The following is a 12,766-nucleotide window of genomic DNA, read 5'->3' as shown; positions in this document are numbered from 1 at the left end:
ATGTAAAACACTCGAATTTACTTCAATCAATTTAGATGGCTTAAATTTTGTGAAACCCTTTGTACTTTATAACATAGCATCTGCTTAAGTATAAGTAAATTTACTTATAAATAATTTAAAACACATACTTAAAGAGAATACTTACCGCTACGTTTTTGTATCGGATTTGCCATGTGTCCGTACAAGCGGCTCAAATCGATGGCATTAGCCGTTGCGTGGAGCAACAGCAGCGAAATGATAAATGTTGGCCAGATCATCGTCTTTGGCATGGAAGAGGACATCCTGGTGCTGTATGTCTATTTTGCTGCTCCTAATTTAGCTTAATTCCTTTTGCTGTACGCGTGGCGAAATTGAAGCACTCGCGTCACTTTCTCACTATGTATCTGCAATTGAGTCCAATATTTTCAATAGATGTGGGTAAAACTTTCACACACGCACGATTGGCGTCTTAGACGATTGTTCGACAAAGTTTTCTGGTTAGTTTGCGTTTTTGGAGCTAAGGGAGGGGAGAGACTCCAGCTCCGGCGACTTGGTATGGTTCGTGTCACCGTTGTCACTTGGCGGTTTCTTTTTGCGTCTGGGTTCTGATTGAATTATTGTTGGCACTTCTGATGCGGACAGCTGGTTCCGCTGCTCTATGTTGACTATATGCTAGGCTAATCGTGTTCTAATGGAGTTATACGCACCAGAAATTAGCTCTACTCTTAACTTACGTTCGTTACGTTAATTCGATATCTGAGTTTACCACTATACATGTAAGTATTTAATTTGTGCAATTACAGCAAGCTATAAACCGTTGGGTTTAGTTTACGTTTTCGTTTCTTTTCTAAAATATTTCGGTATCGGTTTCGGTTTCGTTTTCGCTTAAACTTAAAATCCAAAAAAGAACTTGCAGGCAAACGAATATTATGTTTTAGTCGACTTTTTACATTTTTCTACACTGCAACGAGAAGAACAAATCAAAACAATCACGTTAATGAAAGTAGTCACTTTGGCATACACATATTGTTGGTTCTTAATTGGGATTGTGTTTCTGGTAGCCACATGCATTTCCAAGCTTAAAATAAATAAAATTAATAATGTAATAGTGAGCATGCTGTCATCTTATAAGCTTACACATCCCGAATATAGTTATTTAATATATTAGTCCAGTTTTATTTGCCAAATTTCTCTTTAAAAAGTTCTATACATTTGAGTGGAAGTCCGCCCGTTTCTTATGGCAGATACAGGTCCTGAAAGGTACAACAACCTAAGGCAGCGCAGTTGACCAATAATATGTGAAGCTACATTTTAAATGAAGTGGAAGGCTCTGATTATAATATCGATAAAACGCAACCAATGCGATATACGCGTGTTAGGTGCACGAGATTTTAAATTTCAAAATTGAAGTCAATAGCACCTACAGTCTATTAGATCCGCATTTTCATACAGACGAACAGACGGATATGGCTATATCGACCCCTCTTAAGATCAAGTTGTATTAATAGACAAGTATAAGTATAAGTGTGGAATGTTAATGAAATGAAAAAATTGACAAGCAGTAAACTGAAAACTTAAATGATCACCATAATTATTATACTCAGGGGAAAAATCACAAAAGTAACTAAGAAGTGAGAAATAAACGACAAAGACTGAGGTGAAGCAACCACTTAAAGTCTTCCCAATGATAATTAGGGTCAATAAACAGAAAATTAATAAACACAGACTTAATTAAAGCATTGGGATCTTCGCACCAAATTTTCACATCACACGCAAAAGCATACATACCTCTAATTACACTAACACAAATAATATATATGTACTAATATATATAATCGCCAAGATACAAAATGAAACAACAAATTATATGGCAGAGCCGTCTAATCAGCTTAACGAACTTTAACAATTCTTTGGTGGCGACGAAAAGTTGAACAACCCTTTTTCTCGCACACACACCAAAAATACACACATAAGCACACAAAAAGACACATATTCACATATATACATATATATATATATATAAAACACACTCTCGCAATCCTTGAGTGCCTTTTAATGAGTCTCTGGAGCACCCAAAAAACACATACGCAGCAGAGTCATTTGGAAATGGTGTGAAAGTAGAAAGCTAGTAATAAAATGGCGCTTGTACCCGCACCTTTAATTATAGCCAAGTGAAACCCTTTTTTTTTACTTTGCCTAAGAGCTAACTTTACACAAAAGTCAAACTTGAAGCTGAACAAACTTTTAGCATACTTTCTGCGGCAATCAAAAATCTAGCTACGCTTTTGCTCACTTCGTTTAAACAAGAAGACAAACTTTTTCTGAAACTTTTTCTTGCACAGTTTGTCAAAACAAAATATAAAAAAAAATTCACCAACAAGAAATAAATGACAGCATTTTAATTAGTCTGTGCGTCCCTCTTTGAATTGGCACTTGCTCTTTTTTATATACATTTTTTTGGGGGTGCATTGACAATTCTATTGAGTTTTGCTCAAAGAGCGACAAAACTAATCCCTTGGGTTATTGTTCGTCTGGTTAAGGCAAAGTGAATACCCATGTTTTCTAATTAAAGTTCACGAATCATAAAGCGTCTAACAGCAATTTTATGGCAAATTTGAGTACGTCCCAGAGAATTTGCTTTGCAGTATCAACAAAACACAGCAAATAAAATCGTAGATGCTGTTTATTTATTGTTTATATTAACTAGTATCTAACAAAAAATGCGAGCTGAGAGGCTGAGGCACCTATAATCTCAAATCACTAAAATGTTACTTTCAATAAAAATATCAAATTTTAAGGCATAAATCCACTGGAGCATATCCGTAGGAAGACCACTGTTAAAACTCCTGACAATTCCCAAGCATACATGAGCCACATCCAGATTATGTCAGAGTTCTTTAATAAACTCAAATAAAAGTTTTGTGCAAACGATTCAATAATAAAGAATTCCATGTTGAGTAACAGAAATGTGGCTCATGTCACATTCAACACCAGTGGAAACACAATTTGCGACCAAATTATATACACCAGAGGCCTAAGAAGCGAAATATTTTAAGACGTGTTTGCACCGCTGATAAAAGCGAAGCCACATTGCCAAATAGTAAGATAGGCCACAGGGGCATAGAATTGCACAGAAACAGAAACGGAAACCGAAGCAGAAGCAGACGGGCCATAAAGTAGGAAAGTAAGGGACTTATTTTTGAGGTGGTAAAAATGCTGCCAGACAAAGTGACACAAATTGTTTTAATAAGTGGTGTGAGACGTACTTGACCATAACTTGTGACTGAGTTCACTGAAGGCCAAACGGATAAAGCTGGTAAAAATTAAAAACAATTTTAATTATTTATTTATTTTATGTCAACTAAACTCAGTCGACACAAAAGTATATATTATATAAAAGTATATATATATTAAAAGTAAAAAATATTACGCATAAATTATAAAATAAGAATTACTTTTAAGATATATAACATTTCCGTGGTTTTATAATTGCAAAATTATCCAACATCTGGACACAAACCAGAAAAAAACCCAATCAAACCAATGTGCGAAAAATTCTGGCACTGATTTGGAAGTGTCAAAAAAGTAAATGTAGTGATCTGATGCCCATTGGAAATAAAAAATCATAAAAAAAAATGGGAATAAAAAAAATAAAGTGTACATTTTTGTATGTATATATATACGCTGATCAGAAATTGTAGATACGACCAAACTTAAACTTAAACAGGAAGCGAAAGCAAGGCATATGTTTTTGGGGCCTTATAGGCAGCTTTAAGGTTAAGAAATGTAAAAAATAGCTGCAGAGGCAGCTGCAAAAATCACAAAGAAGCATTCATTTGCATAATATGTAAGTAAAATATATCCAACCGACAAAGACACCGACTGCCCGATACTAAAAAAAAAATACAAGAACAACAAGTACAGAAAATTTGAGCTTTATATTCGCAGCATTTTTTCAGTCTTATTATATTTATATTTTTTATGGCGCTTGTGGAGTGTTTTTTGGGGTGCGCTGTTCCGTTTTCTTAATGCATAATTTAACAGGTGCCGTCAGTGGAGGGGGCGGCTCAAATGAGAAGAGGCATAGCAACAAAAAACGTGCACAAAAGCAGGCAACAATCAACAACTCTGCGTGTTGTTATTCAAAGCACAAGAAACACACACACACACATGAGTAAAGCGGGGACTAACGAGGCTAGAAGTGAGGCTGAGACTAACTCTGCTGGGGTAAATAATGTGTACAACGGCTGTTCTTGAATTCAATTCTTCGACACACACACACACACACTCTCACACACACTCAGCCATGAAAAGACAGATAAGCGTGGAAATTTGATATTTTTGTTGTCAACTTTTGTCACTTGATTTGTCTTTAACAAACTCACTACGAAGAAGATTCCAAATTTATGCGCTTTACTGTATCACACACACATACATTCACACAGATAAACACACGCACGCAAAAGCACACATCCACAAAAAATGAATGCGAGTTGAAAAACACGCGGCCTTTTTACTTATGTTTTTAATTTTTATAATCTAGTTTTTCTTTTATGCATTTCTGTTTGCAGAACTATTTATATGTGTATATGTAATATATGCGGATGTGTGTGGGATTAAAACTTGGTCACAGTACGTTTGAGTACGAGCCAAAAAACTCGAACAACTATTTACAACTCCGCTTGAGTGTAAGTTTCAAACTCGACTGAAGCGTTGAGCGCATTGACTGCGTCTTTTATGAGCTGCATTCCACTCAAAAGGACATCGAGCGTCGAGTATGTCTCAATCGCCTACGCGATTCCTCAACCCTGAGTGAAACGCGAGCGCAGTTCGTGAAGCATGCGGTCTGCTCTTTGACTCACTGTTGCTGCTGCTCTGTGGCTCTGCGGCCATTGTGAAGTGCAAAGGTGATGCGAGAGAGTTCGCTTGAGGCACGCACATTACAACAAGTTGTTACACTGGCGAATGCTTGATTTGATGTTCGCGGCAACTTTGAAGAACAACAATGAAAACTACTATTTGCAAATATTCACTTTGGCTAAACTTTTATTCATTTCGCAAAATCTACCAACACGTTATATTCTATTTATCTATTTTATACAATTTTATATTGGCATTCATACTAGTCAATTGCTACATTAGATTATTTTAAATACTTTGCTTATCAGGTATGGCATTCGGTATGGCATTCAACTAAGTTGAAGTTAACAAGAAAGTTAAATAGGCCGAAATAGAAATATGTAATATTCAGATGAAAAATAAAACAATAAAAACTAAATTTCGATTAGTTTTCGCCCATACGATAAGTCCATAAGAAAAAAATGGAAGAACGATTATCTTAAGTACTCCGAAGATTACATAAACTAGCAAAGCGGAGTCAAAATTCTGGAATAATCAAAATTGTACTGCATTTCTAAAAAACCGACCGACGCAGATACACAGTCAGAAAATAAATCGCCCTGAAGTTTGAAATTCGCTATACTTTTGGATATTACTTAAATTAAATTAAAATTAAATATGATTCTCAAATCGAATGTTGTGTCTTTCTAAAATACAATGTTTTTCTATTCCCAATTCCAGGTAAAATTATTCTAAAACTTAGAAAAATTAGAGTGCTTGTATCTATACTTTTACGAAATATTTGCTATTGTTAAGAAATATATTTGTGAAAAATAGGAAAAAAAAACCTTGTAGTTTTAAGAAATTGTCTCGCATATTTAGAAATTATTTCCAAGCATTACACAAATTTTCTGGTTTTCAGGAGGATTTGCGCTTCATTTCTTCTGACTGCAGTGGTCGATATTGATGTTGACCATAATAACAAGCGTAACTTGAGATTTCAGTTAGTTTAACATGATACAAGTTTTTTATACAAGAACATATTACATATTGACATATATAGTGCCTGCAGCAACCAGATAATAAGAGAATAGTTTACATAGAAAGACATGGGTATATCTACTCGGCTAGTGATGCTGCTCATGCATATACACTCAGCGAAATTCGATTAAAGGCACTCGTGTTTAAGGTGCTAAAAAAAACTAAGAGGATCTTGTTTACGCAGCTTGAGCAGTTAGTTATTTCCAAAATATTTGCATATTTGTGTTTTTGAGCAAGCTTGGGTGCGAAATTCGATTAAAAGGAGTCACTCTCTAGTCTTAGGAAAAGTAGATAGTTATAAAGTTACATGCAAGTTCTTTGAATGGGATATTTTACAGTTAGAAAGTTGCTTACAACAATTTGGAATGGGAAAGGAAAAAACACGCTAGCCTGAGGAGATAGCTGAGATCACATACGCAAAAATTTGCAATCTTACAGACTAAATTTCTATTTGGTTTAAGGTTACAAGTATCGAAACATCGTGTTCAACAAATTTGATCAACCAATGATCAATTGGTTTAGAAAAAAATAAATAAAGCAAAGCCAGTATTAACGAAGGCACACCAAGTAACCAGATTCTATTTTGCAAAAGAACATTCATCCTGGACCCAGGAGTGGCAAAATGTGGTATTTTGTGATAAAATACGATTTAATTTCGATGGTCTAAACGGCTTAAATTATCACTGATTGATCGAGTTTCGCAGAGTGTATTTGCGCTTAGTGTTGTCGATTCAACCTCGGCTTTTCATTCTGAAAATGTGTCTTGCAATAAGTTGTGTGACATAAACGCAATACCCTCCTAAAGAGTATCTCTGTTAGAAATACCTTTGATGAACCGATGAGCATATCAATTACCATTGGAACATAAATGGAAGGGCGCAACTCTCAAGGTCACAACGATATGCATCACTGAAGAAGCCACTCGAGTACTTGACACTCCCAACACCCAGAATACCCAGCTATTAACATACTCGCACAGATCCACACACACTCAACACACATCCACTAAATACTTGTGCTCCTAATTAAAGCAGTAAATATTAATTAGTAACGAGTGTGTGTAATTTTGGACTTCCCGCACTGGCTAATGAACAAAAACACATTTTACTGAAATTTAACCCAGAGCCAGCTTATAATTTGAGCGACAGCGCCAACTGAGCGATTCGCTGAGTGGAAAGCAATAAGAGAATAAAACAACAGAAAATGACTCATAGAAGAGAACGCCGGCTTGTGCCCGACCCGCCCAATTTGCTGCCCACGCAGAAATCTCGGCCCACACAACTACGGACAACAGCCAAACCCAATAGATTGCCTTGTGGGCTGCCCAGGCTAACGCTGATTCGCTCCAATAAAAATATTCTAGGGGCATTTCGGAGTGCTCGATGTTTTCTCTTACAGTGCGTTGGCGTTACACTCAAAACCATGTGTGAGTAAATTAAGGTCATGTGGGCAGAAGGAGAGCTTTGGCAGTGTCATTTCTTTGTTTGTCTTTTGGGCTGCATGGCTTGTTATGGCAATTCTATTAAAGGTACTAAGGGGAAACTTAATTTGCCCTTATCGCACACTCTTTGATGGAAGCAAACTTTTGTATTATGAACAATATTTAGGATTTATTTACCTCAACTGGGACGCACTAATTTATCCATAAAACGAAAGAACGTCAAAGATGACATATCTATGCAGGCCGATTAGGTCAGAAAGCATTGTGAACTGATTAATGAAGCAGTTCATTTAGTTTCACATAAATTAATAAATTAGAGAGAATTTCAAATATATTTTCCCTGGGTAAAAGTATTTTTAAATATGCAGGATCATATATCGAAGTCGCATTATTCAGATTGTATTATTTTAAAGGTATAGCCAAAATCGATATTTAAATATTTGAAGAATTGCAATAAATGTCTTTACAACTATATTACAAAACTAAGTATTTATGACAAAGTTGACCATAGTTGATTATTATAAATAAATATAATTTGAAAGAACAAAAAAAATCTACTTTCGTTGATTCGTATATATAGTTAATTTTTATTTATTTAACCCCAATATTGACACAAATGCTAGATCATTTTACATTAAAATATCCCAAAAATCTTAATATCTTATTTTATATATATATAAACTTCAATATTCCTTTTTATTTATAATTTAATTTATTTTACTTTTTATCTTTGTATTTCCTTTGTATTGAGTCGATTGATATTATTCAACTTTAAATTAATAATCATAAAACTATTAAATTTGCACCAAAAATTACAGTAATAAATAACAATTTTTAGCTGGAGTGCAAGATAATATTATATTTTAATTTTACATTAAAAATGCAAAATACTTTTTGATCAGAACATCATATAAATTCTTTTTAGTTAAGTTTGCGTGTAGTCTGTCTGCAGCGAATTGGAAATGTTTTAAATAAATAAATAAAATTACTTATCAGCAGATATATTTTAATTTGCTCTATTAATGTTACATTTCTTCATATTATTTGTGTTACGATAGTAAGATAATTTACATAAATTTGCAACTATCTATAGGGGCAATAAGTGCAACGCTTCACGCTTTATAAAACGACAATCGATCTGGGTCAATAACTTCAGTCAAGAGCTGTCCACAACACTATGAAGTGTTTCTATCTCGTCACAATATTAGTGAGCACTTTTGCGGAGCAATTTACTTTTAATGCCTATCGTTATACTTTGGAGCTACTGCTGCAGGAGCCCAGTTCAGGAAGCTATTCGAAAAGTGATGCTGCTCCAGTACAGGAACTTTGGCTAAGTCAAAAACTCGATCACTTTGATGAGCTTAATAATAAAACCTGGCAAATGGTGAGTAGACAATCGATATGAATCACAAATTAGACTCTAGATAGAATTTCTTCCTTTCAGCGCTATCTTCGCAATGACAAATATCACAAGCCTCAGGGACCAATTTACATATTTGTAGGCGGCGAATGGACGATTACGCCGGGTCTGCTGAGCACGGGTCTTACACACGATATGGCCGTGGAAAATGCGGGCATTCTATTCTATACTGAGCATCGATACTACGGCCAAAGTTTGCCACATAAGTAAGTTAGCTATTTTAAAATACAAATTTAAAATTAAATCAAATATGCCTTTCTTAGCTCAAGCCATAATAGCATGTCTTTGGAGAATCTTAAGCATTTGAATCTGCATCAAGCCTTGGCAGATCTTGCGTGCTTTATCCGATATCAGAAGTCACACTCCGCCAATCTAACACACTCCAAGGTAATCCTAATTGGTGGATCCTACTCCGGCAGCATGGTAGCTTGGATGACGCAACTTTATCCAGAACTTGTAACTGCAAGCTGGGCTTCCAGTGCTCCGTTGCTTGCCAAAGCTAATTTTTACGGTAAGTAGAGCTTCTCATCTCCTACAATTTATTTGGGTTTACATTAAGAAAAAAATTGATCGCCCAGACATTTAAAAAATTGCCAAGATTTCGATTTTGCAGAAAAATAACTTCGTAGACTTCGTCGTTTATAAAATCTCGTCTTTTATTTCTCTTAATTTTAGCAAAAGATTTTTAAGTTGTTTTCTAAGTTATATGGAGCTAGTTTTGCACTTCATACCAATTACTTCATAAAGTATATATCTTATATATCTGGGTGATACACTCTGCGTTCGATTTTAGAGTTATTTGGAAATCTTCTCTGTGAAATCCGAAATTCTTGAGATGGAAAGTAATAGAAAATGTTAGCATTTTAATAGTATCGGGAAGAAAATAATTTAACATTCTTTGGTCAGACAATAGGAATGGGAGGTTGCTCTCCTCTAAGAAAGTATCTAATCAGATTTCTTGTCCCTATGTAGATTATGTATCAAATGTAGCTTTGCTACATCAATAGCAAAATATAACCAGACTAATCTATCTAATAATAAAAAAAAATGTAATAATTCGTTCCTTATTAAGAAACAAAAAGAAGTATTATTAATCCAAATATATTAATATTAAATTTGATTGTGTGTTGCTTCCAGAATACATGCAATTCGTCGGAAACTCGATTAACCTGACCTATGGCCATAATTGTACACAACGTCTAGAGAATGGATTTAACCACTTGGTAAAGTTATTCAACACGAATAAAATAAGTAAATTACTTGAAAGACTGGATGCATGCGCGAGTTTTAATGCAAGTGATTTGCTGGATCGCATATCCTTCTTCAATGGCATTGGCAATTACTTTGCATTGGTTGTGCAGAGTTACAGGTGTGTCTCGTTCATGCTTGATGCAGGTAGCTTTGCATTTATAGTCGGAAAAAAATCGCCACATAATGTAGAAAATCACCAAGGGTAACTTAATTTATTATTCAAAAATTATATTTTTGAAAATTATTTTTCGTAATTCCACGGCATTTTCTCATAAAACTTAATAATTTTCAGCATAGAAAAAAATGATTATTGTAATTTTAGGACATATTTAGAAATAATTTCTTTCTGGCTATCTGCACGACTTTCCTCTTAGAGCGATTTTCTAAATTTTATAGCGATTTTTTCTCAGTGTAGTTCGCCAATTAATAAATTGTTCAATTATATTTCTAAGCGAATATATTCCGGCACTTTGCAATACGCTCATGTCGCTGCACTCGAGCGATGAGCTGGCCCTGGAACGTTTTCTGGAGCGGCTATACTCGGGTGATGACAAACGGCTCAGGGAATTCCGCTGTCAGGATTTCAGCTATAAGGCAATGTTGGAGGTGTTCAGCGATGTTTCGGATCGCAGCACAGGCAGTAAGTGAATGAGTGGAACACAGTAACTTGCAAATCAAAACTTCTTTGCAGCGCGCGCATGGTTCTATCAGACTTGCAACCAATTTGGATGGTACACCACCACCACCACTACCAACTGCAGCACCAGTGCATCATCCTGCATGTCCTTTGGTAGTCAGGTGCCTGTGTGGTACTTTGAGCAGCTGTGTCGTGATACATTTGGACCAGGCCAGACACCGGCAGCGCTGGCCATGGGCATTGCAGAAATGAATGCCCAGTTCGGTGGGTTTGAATTTAACCAAAGCGTGGTTTACCGAGAACTGTTCTTCACGCATGGCGAATTGGATCCATGGCGAGCATTGGGGCATCAACTTGGCAATCAGGCTGTGATTATAGCCGGTAAGTTGACACCAATTAGCTATGTAAGCTGTGCATTAAATCCTTTTGATTGCGGCGAGCAGGATACTCGCATGTGGAGGACCTGGCCAGCGTTAATGTGCGGGACAGTGTGCAGATGAATCTGGTCAAGCTGCGCATCATGTCCTTTTTGCGGAGACACGTTGCATCATGAAATGGCTTGAAGTGCTCTTATCCATTATTAAATAAACAACAATTTCTTCACACGGAAATTTCCCTTAGGCGTTGCTCACTGGCCCTGGGCAAACAAAGACAAATTGAGTGACACTTGAACGTAAGTGAGATAAGTGTTTCGTCCTCTCATGCGTAAGTATGTGTGAGTCTGTAGGTGTTAGAGTCTGTGCGTGTGTGAGTTTGTGTTAGCGAATTGTTTGCCAAGCCTGGGGAATTGACAAAGTCATTTCTGTTGATTAGGAACATGCACTTATATTTGTTGGTATTCACTTTGTTTGTTAGTTTTGCAGTCGCTCCATAATGAACTAGTCCAGTGGAACCAGTTCGCTTTTTAAAGGATTGGCAATGTGAAAATTCCACAAGTGAAAATGATCTAGTATAAAGTGTGCCGACTTCGAGGTAACCTGTGGTCAGACTTACCCCAGCTTCTATTGAGCCCACATATTTATTATTAATAAAAATTTCTATCAAATTTTGAAACACTACCGGAAAACAAGAACTTTTTCATTACTTTTATAAAACAATTGATTTCTTAACAATAGAAAATATTTATAAAAAGTATAGCTACAAACCTTTATTTAAAAAATTATTTCTGAAATTAAGAAAATTCGCTTTGATTTCTCGACTGTTAATGTTAATGTTAAGCTGTTGTGGGAAGTTTGCGTAGGTATGGATTTTCAAATTATATTATAAATATTTATTAACTATCCAAAGTGTTTGTTTATGCGACATTTTAAAATACGTATGTTTAATAAGAATAGAGTAACAAAAATTTAACTTTCTTTGTACCCAAGTAAAAAGTTCCTTTACAACTAGACATACTCTCGGATCTGACGGGTACTTCAAGCTACTCCTCCAATTGGACGTCCTCACTGACAAAATTCCGTAGCTGCCAAACATTGACGCGCTAGCGCTGCTGCTGCCAGACGAGAAAACTTATCATTCTCCGGCAGTAGAATCTGTTCCCGGACTGGCATGACGTCATGACGTGACGCCCCCTAGATGCGCACTCATTTTAAAGCATATGCTTTTTAAATTATGAAGAATTCTTCATTAGTTTAGGAGGTATGATTTTGAACAAAAAAAAAAAATAGTGAGAAGCCACTATACGTCATGGATACCTAATGGATGCACGCACCTCCTCCACAATATCCGCACAAAGGCACCATGCTTGGCAGCGCCAACTAATATCAGCATTCAAATGTAAATATAACATATTTATGAAGCCACGCAAATAAGTAAGCAGTTTTTTAACAAATGGGTGTAATTTTTTTTCTGAGTGAACCTCAAATTAACTATATTTACACAATATGCAAACAACAGCTTGAATTTAATGTTTTCTCACTAAAGGAAACAACATATTGCATGTGTCAACTCGCAACGCTTTATTATTTTATCGCCTTTGTAATATAAGAATCTAATCAGTGACATTTACCCACGCTTTTGGCAACACACTTTATGCCCAGAAAGTATCGCTGGCTTAAAGCTTTTCCACGTCAGCATGGCGTATACGCAACGTCAATGCCACGCACAAGAAGCCAGGAAGTTGGCACATCAGACACAGGATAACATGATTTTCACTGCA

General features: G+C 35.8%; 2 protein-coding genes across 2 annotated transcripts in view; one reads left to right on the top strand and one right to left on the bottom strand.

Annotated features, from left to right (window-relative positions):
- The window catches only part of LOC6570009 (IDLSRF-like peptide), a 54,179-nt gene extending 49,493 nt beyond the window's left edge, over positions 1–4,686 (bottom strand). The window contains exons 1-2 of the mRNA XM_001996215.3: positions 4,616–4,686; positions 146–940 (exon numbers count right to left, since the gene is read on the bottom strand). Coding sequence (XP_001996251.1) covers positions 146–281 — 136 coding nt within the window. The 5' untranslated portion in view covers positions 282–940; positions 4,616–4,686. The remainder of the gene's footprint in view (positions 1–145; positions 941–4,615) is intronic.
- Positions 4,687–8,773: 4,087 nt separating this feature from the next.
- On the top strand, positions 8,774–12,185 carry LOC6569963 (putative serine protease K12H4.7). The gene is made up of 7 exons (XM_032741821.2): positions 8,774–8,926; positions 8,990–9,231; positions 9,858–10,089; positions 10,424–10,611; positions 10,663–10,989; positions 11,052–11,281; positions 11,998–12,185. The coding sequence occupies exons 1-6, from the start codon at positions 8,856–8,858 to the stop codon at positions 11,159–11,161; spliced, it is 1,170 nt and encodes a 389-aa protein (XP_032597712.1). The 5' UTR covers positions 8,774–8,855; the 3' UTR covers positions 11,162–11,281; positions 11,998–12,185.
- Positions 12,186–12,766: the final 581 nt, after the last annotated feature.

Source organism: Drosophila grimshawi, unplaced genomic scaffold (assembly GCF_018153295.1).
Source record: "Drosophila grimshawi isolate 15287-2541.00 unplaced genomic scaffold, ASM1815329v1 contig_545, whole genome shotgun sequence".
Lineage (NCBI taxonomy): Eukaryota > Metazoa > Arthropoda > Insecta > Diptera > Drosophilidae > Drosophila > Drosophila grimshawi.
This window is presented reverse-complemented; position numbering and strand designations above follow the sequence as displayed.

Excerpts from the sequence above, each read along its gene's own strand:
- LOC6569963 (XM_032741821.2), top strand. The coding sequence starts at position 8,856 with ATGGCCGTGGAAAATGCGGGCATTCTATTCTATACTGAGCATCGATAC. Across the intron at positions 9,232-9,857 it reads TGCCAAAGCTAATTTTTACG|AATACATGCAATTCGTCGGA; the intron begins GTAAGTAGAGCT and ends TGTTGCTTCCAG. Across the intron at positions 10,090-10,423 it reads TTGGTTGTGCAGAGTTACAG|CGAATATATTCCGGCACTTT; the intron begins GTGTGTCTCGTT and ends TATATTTCTAAG.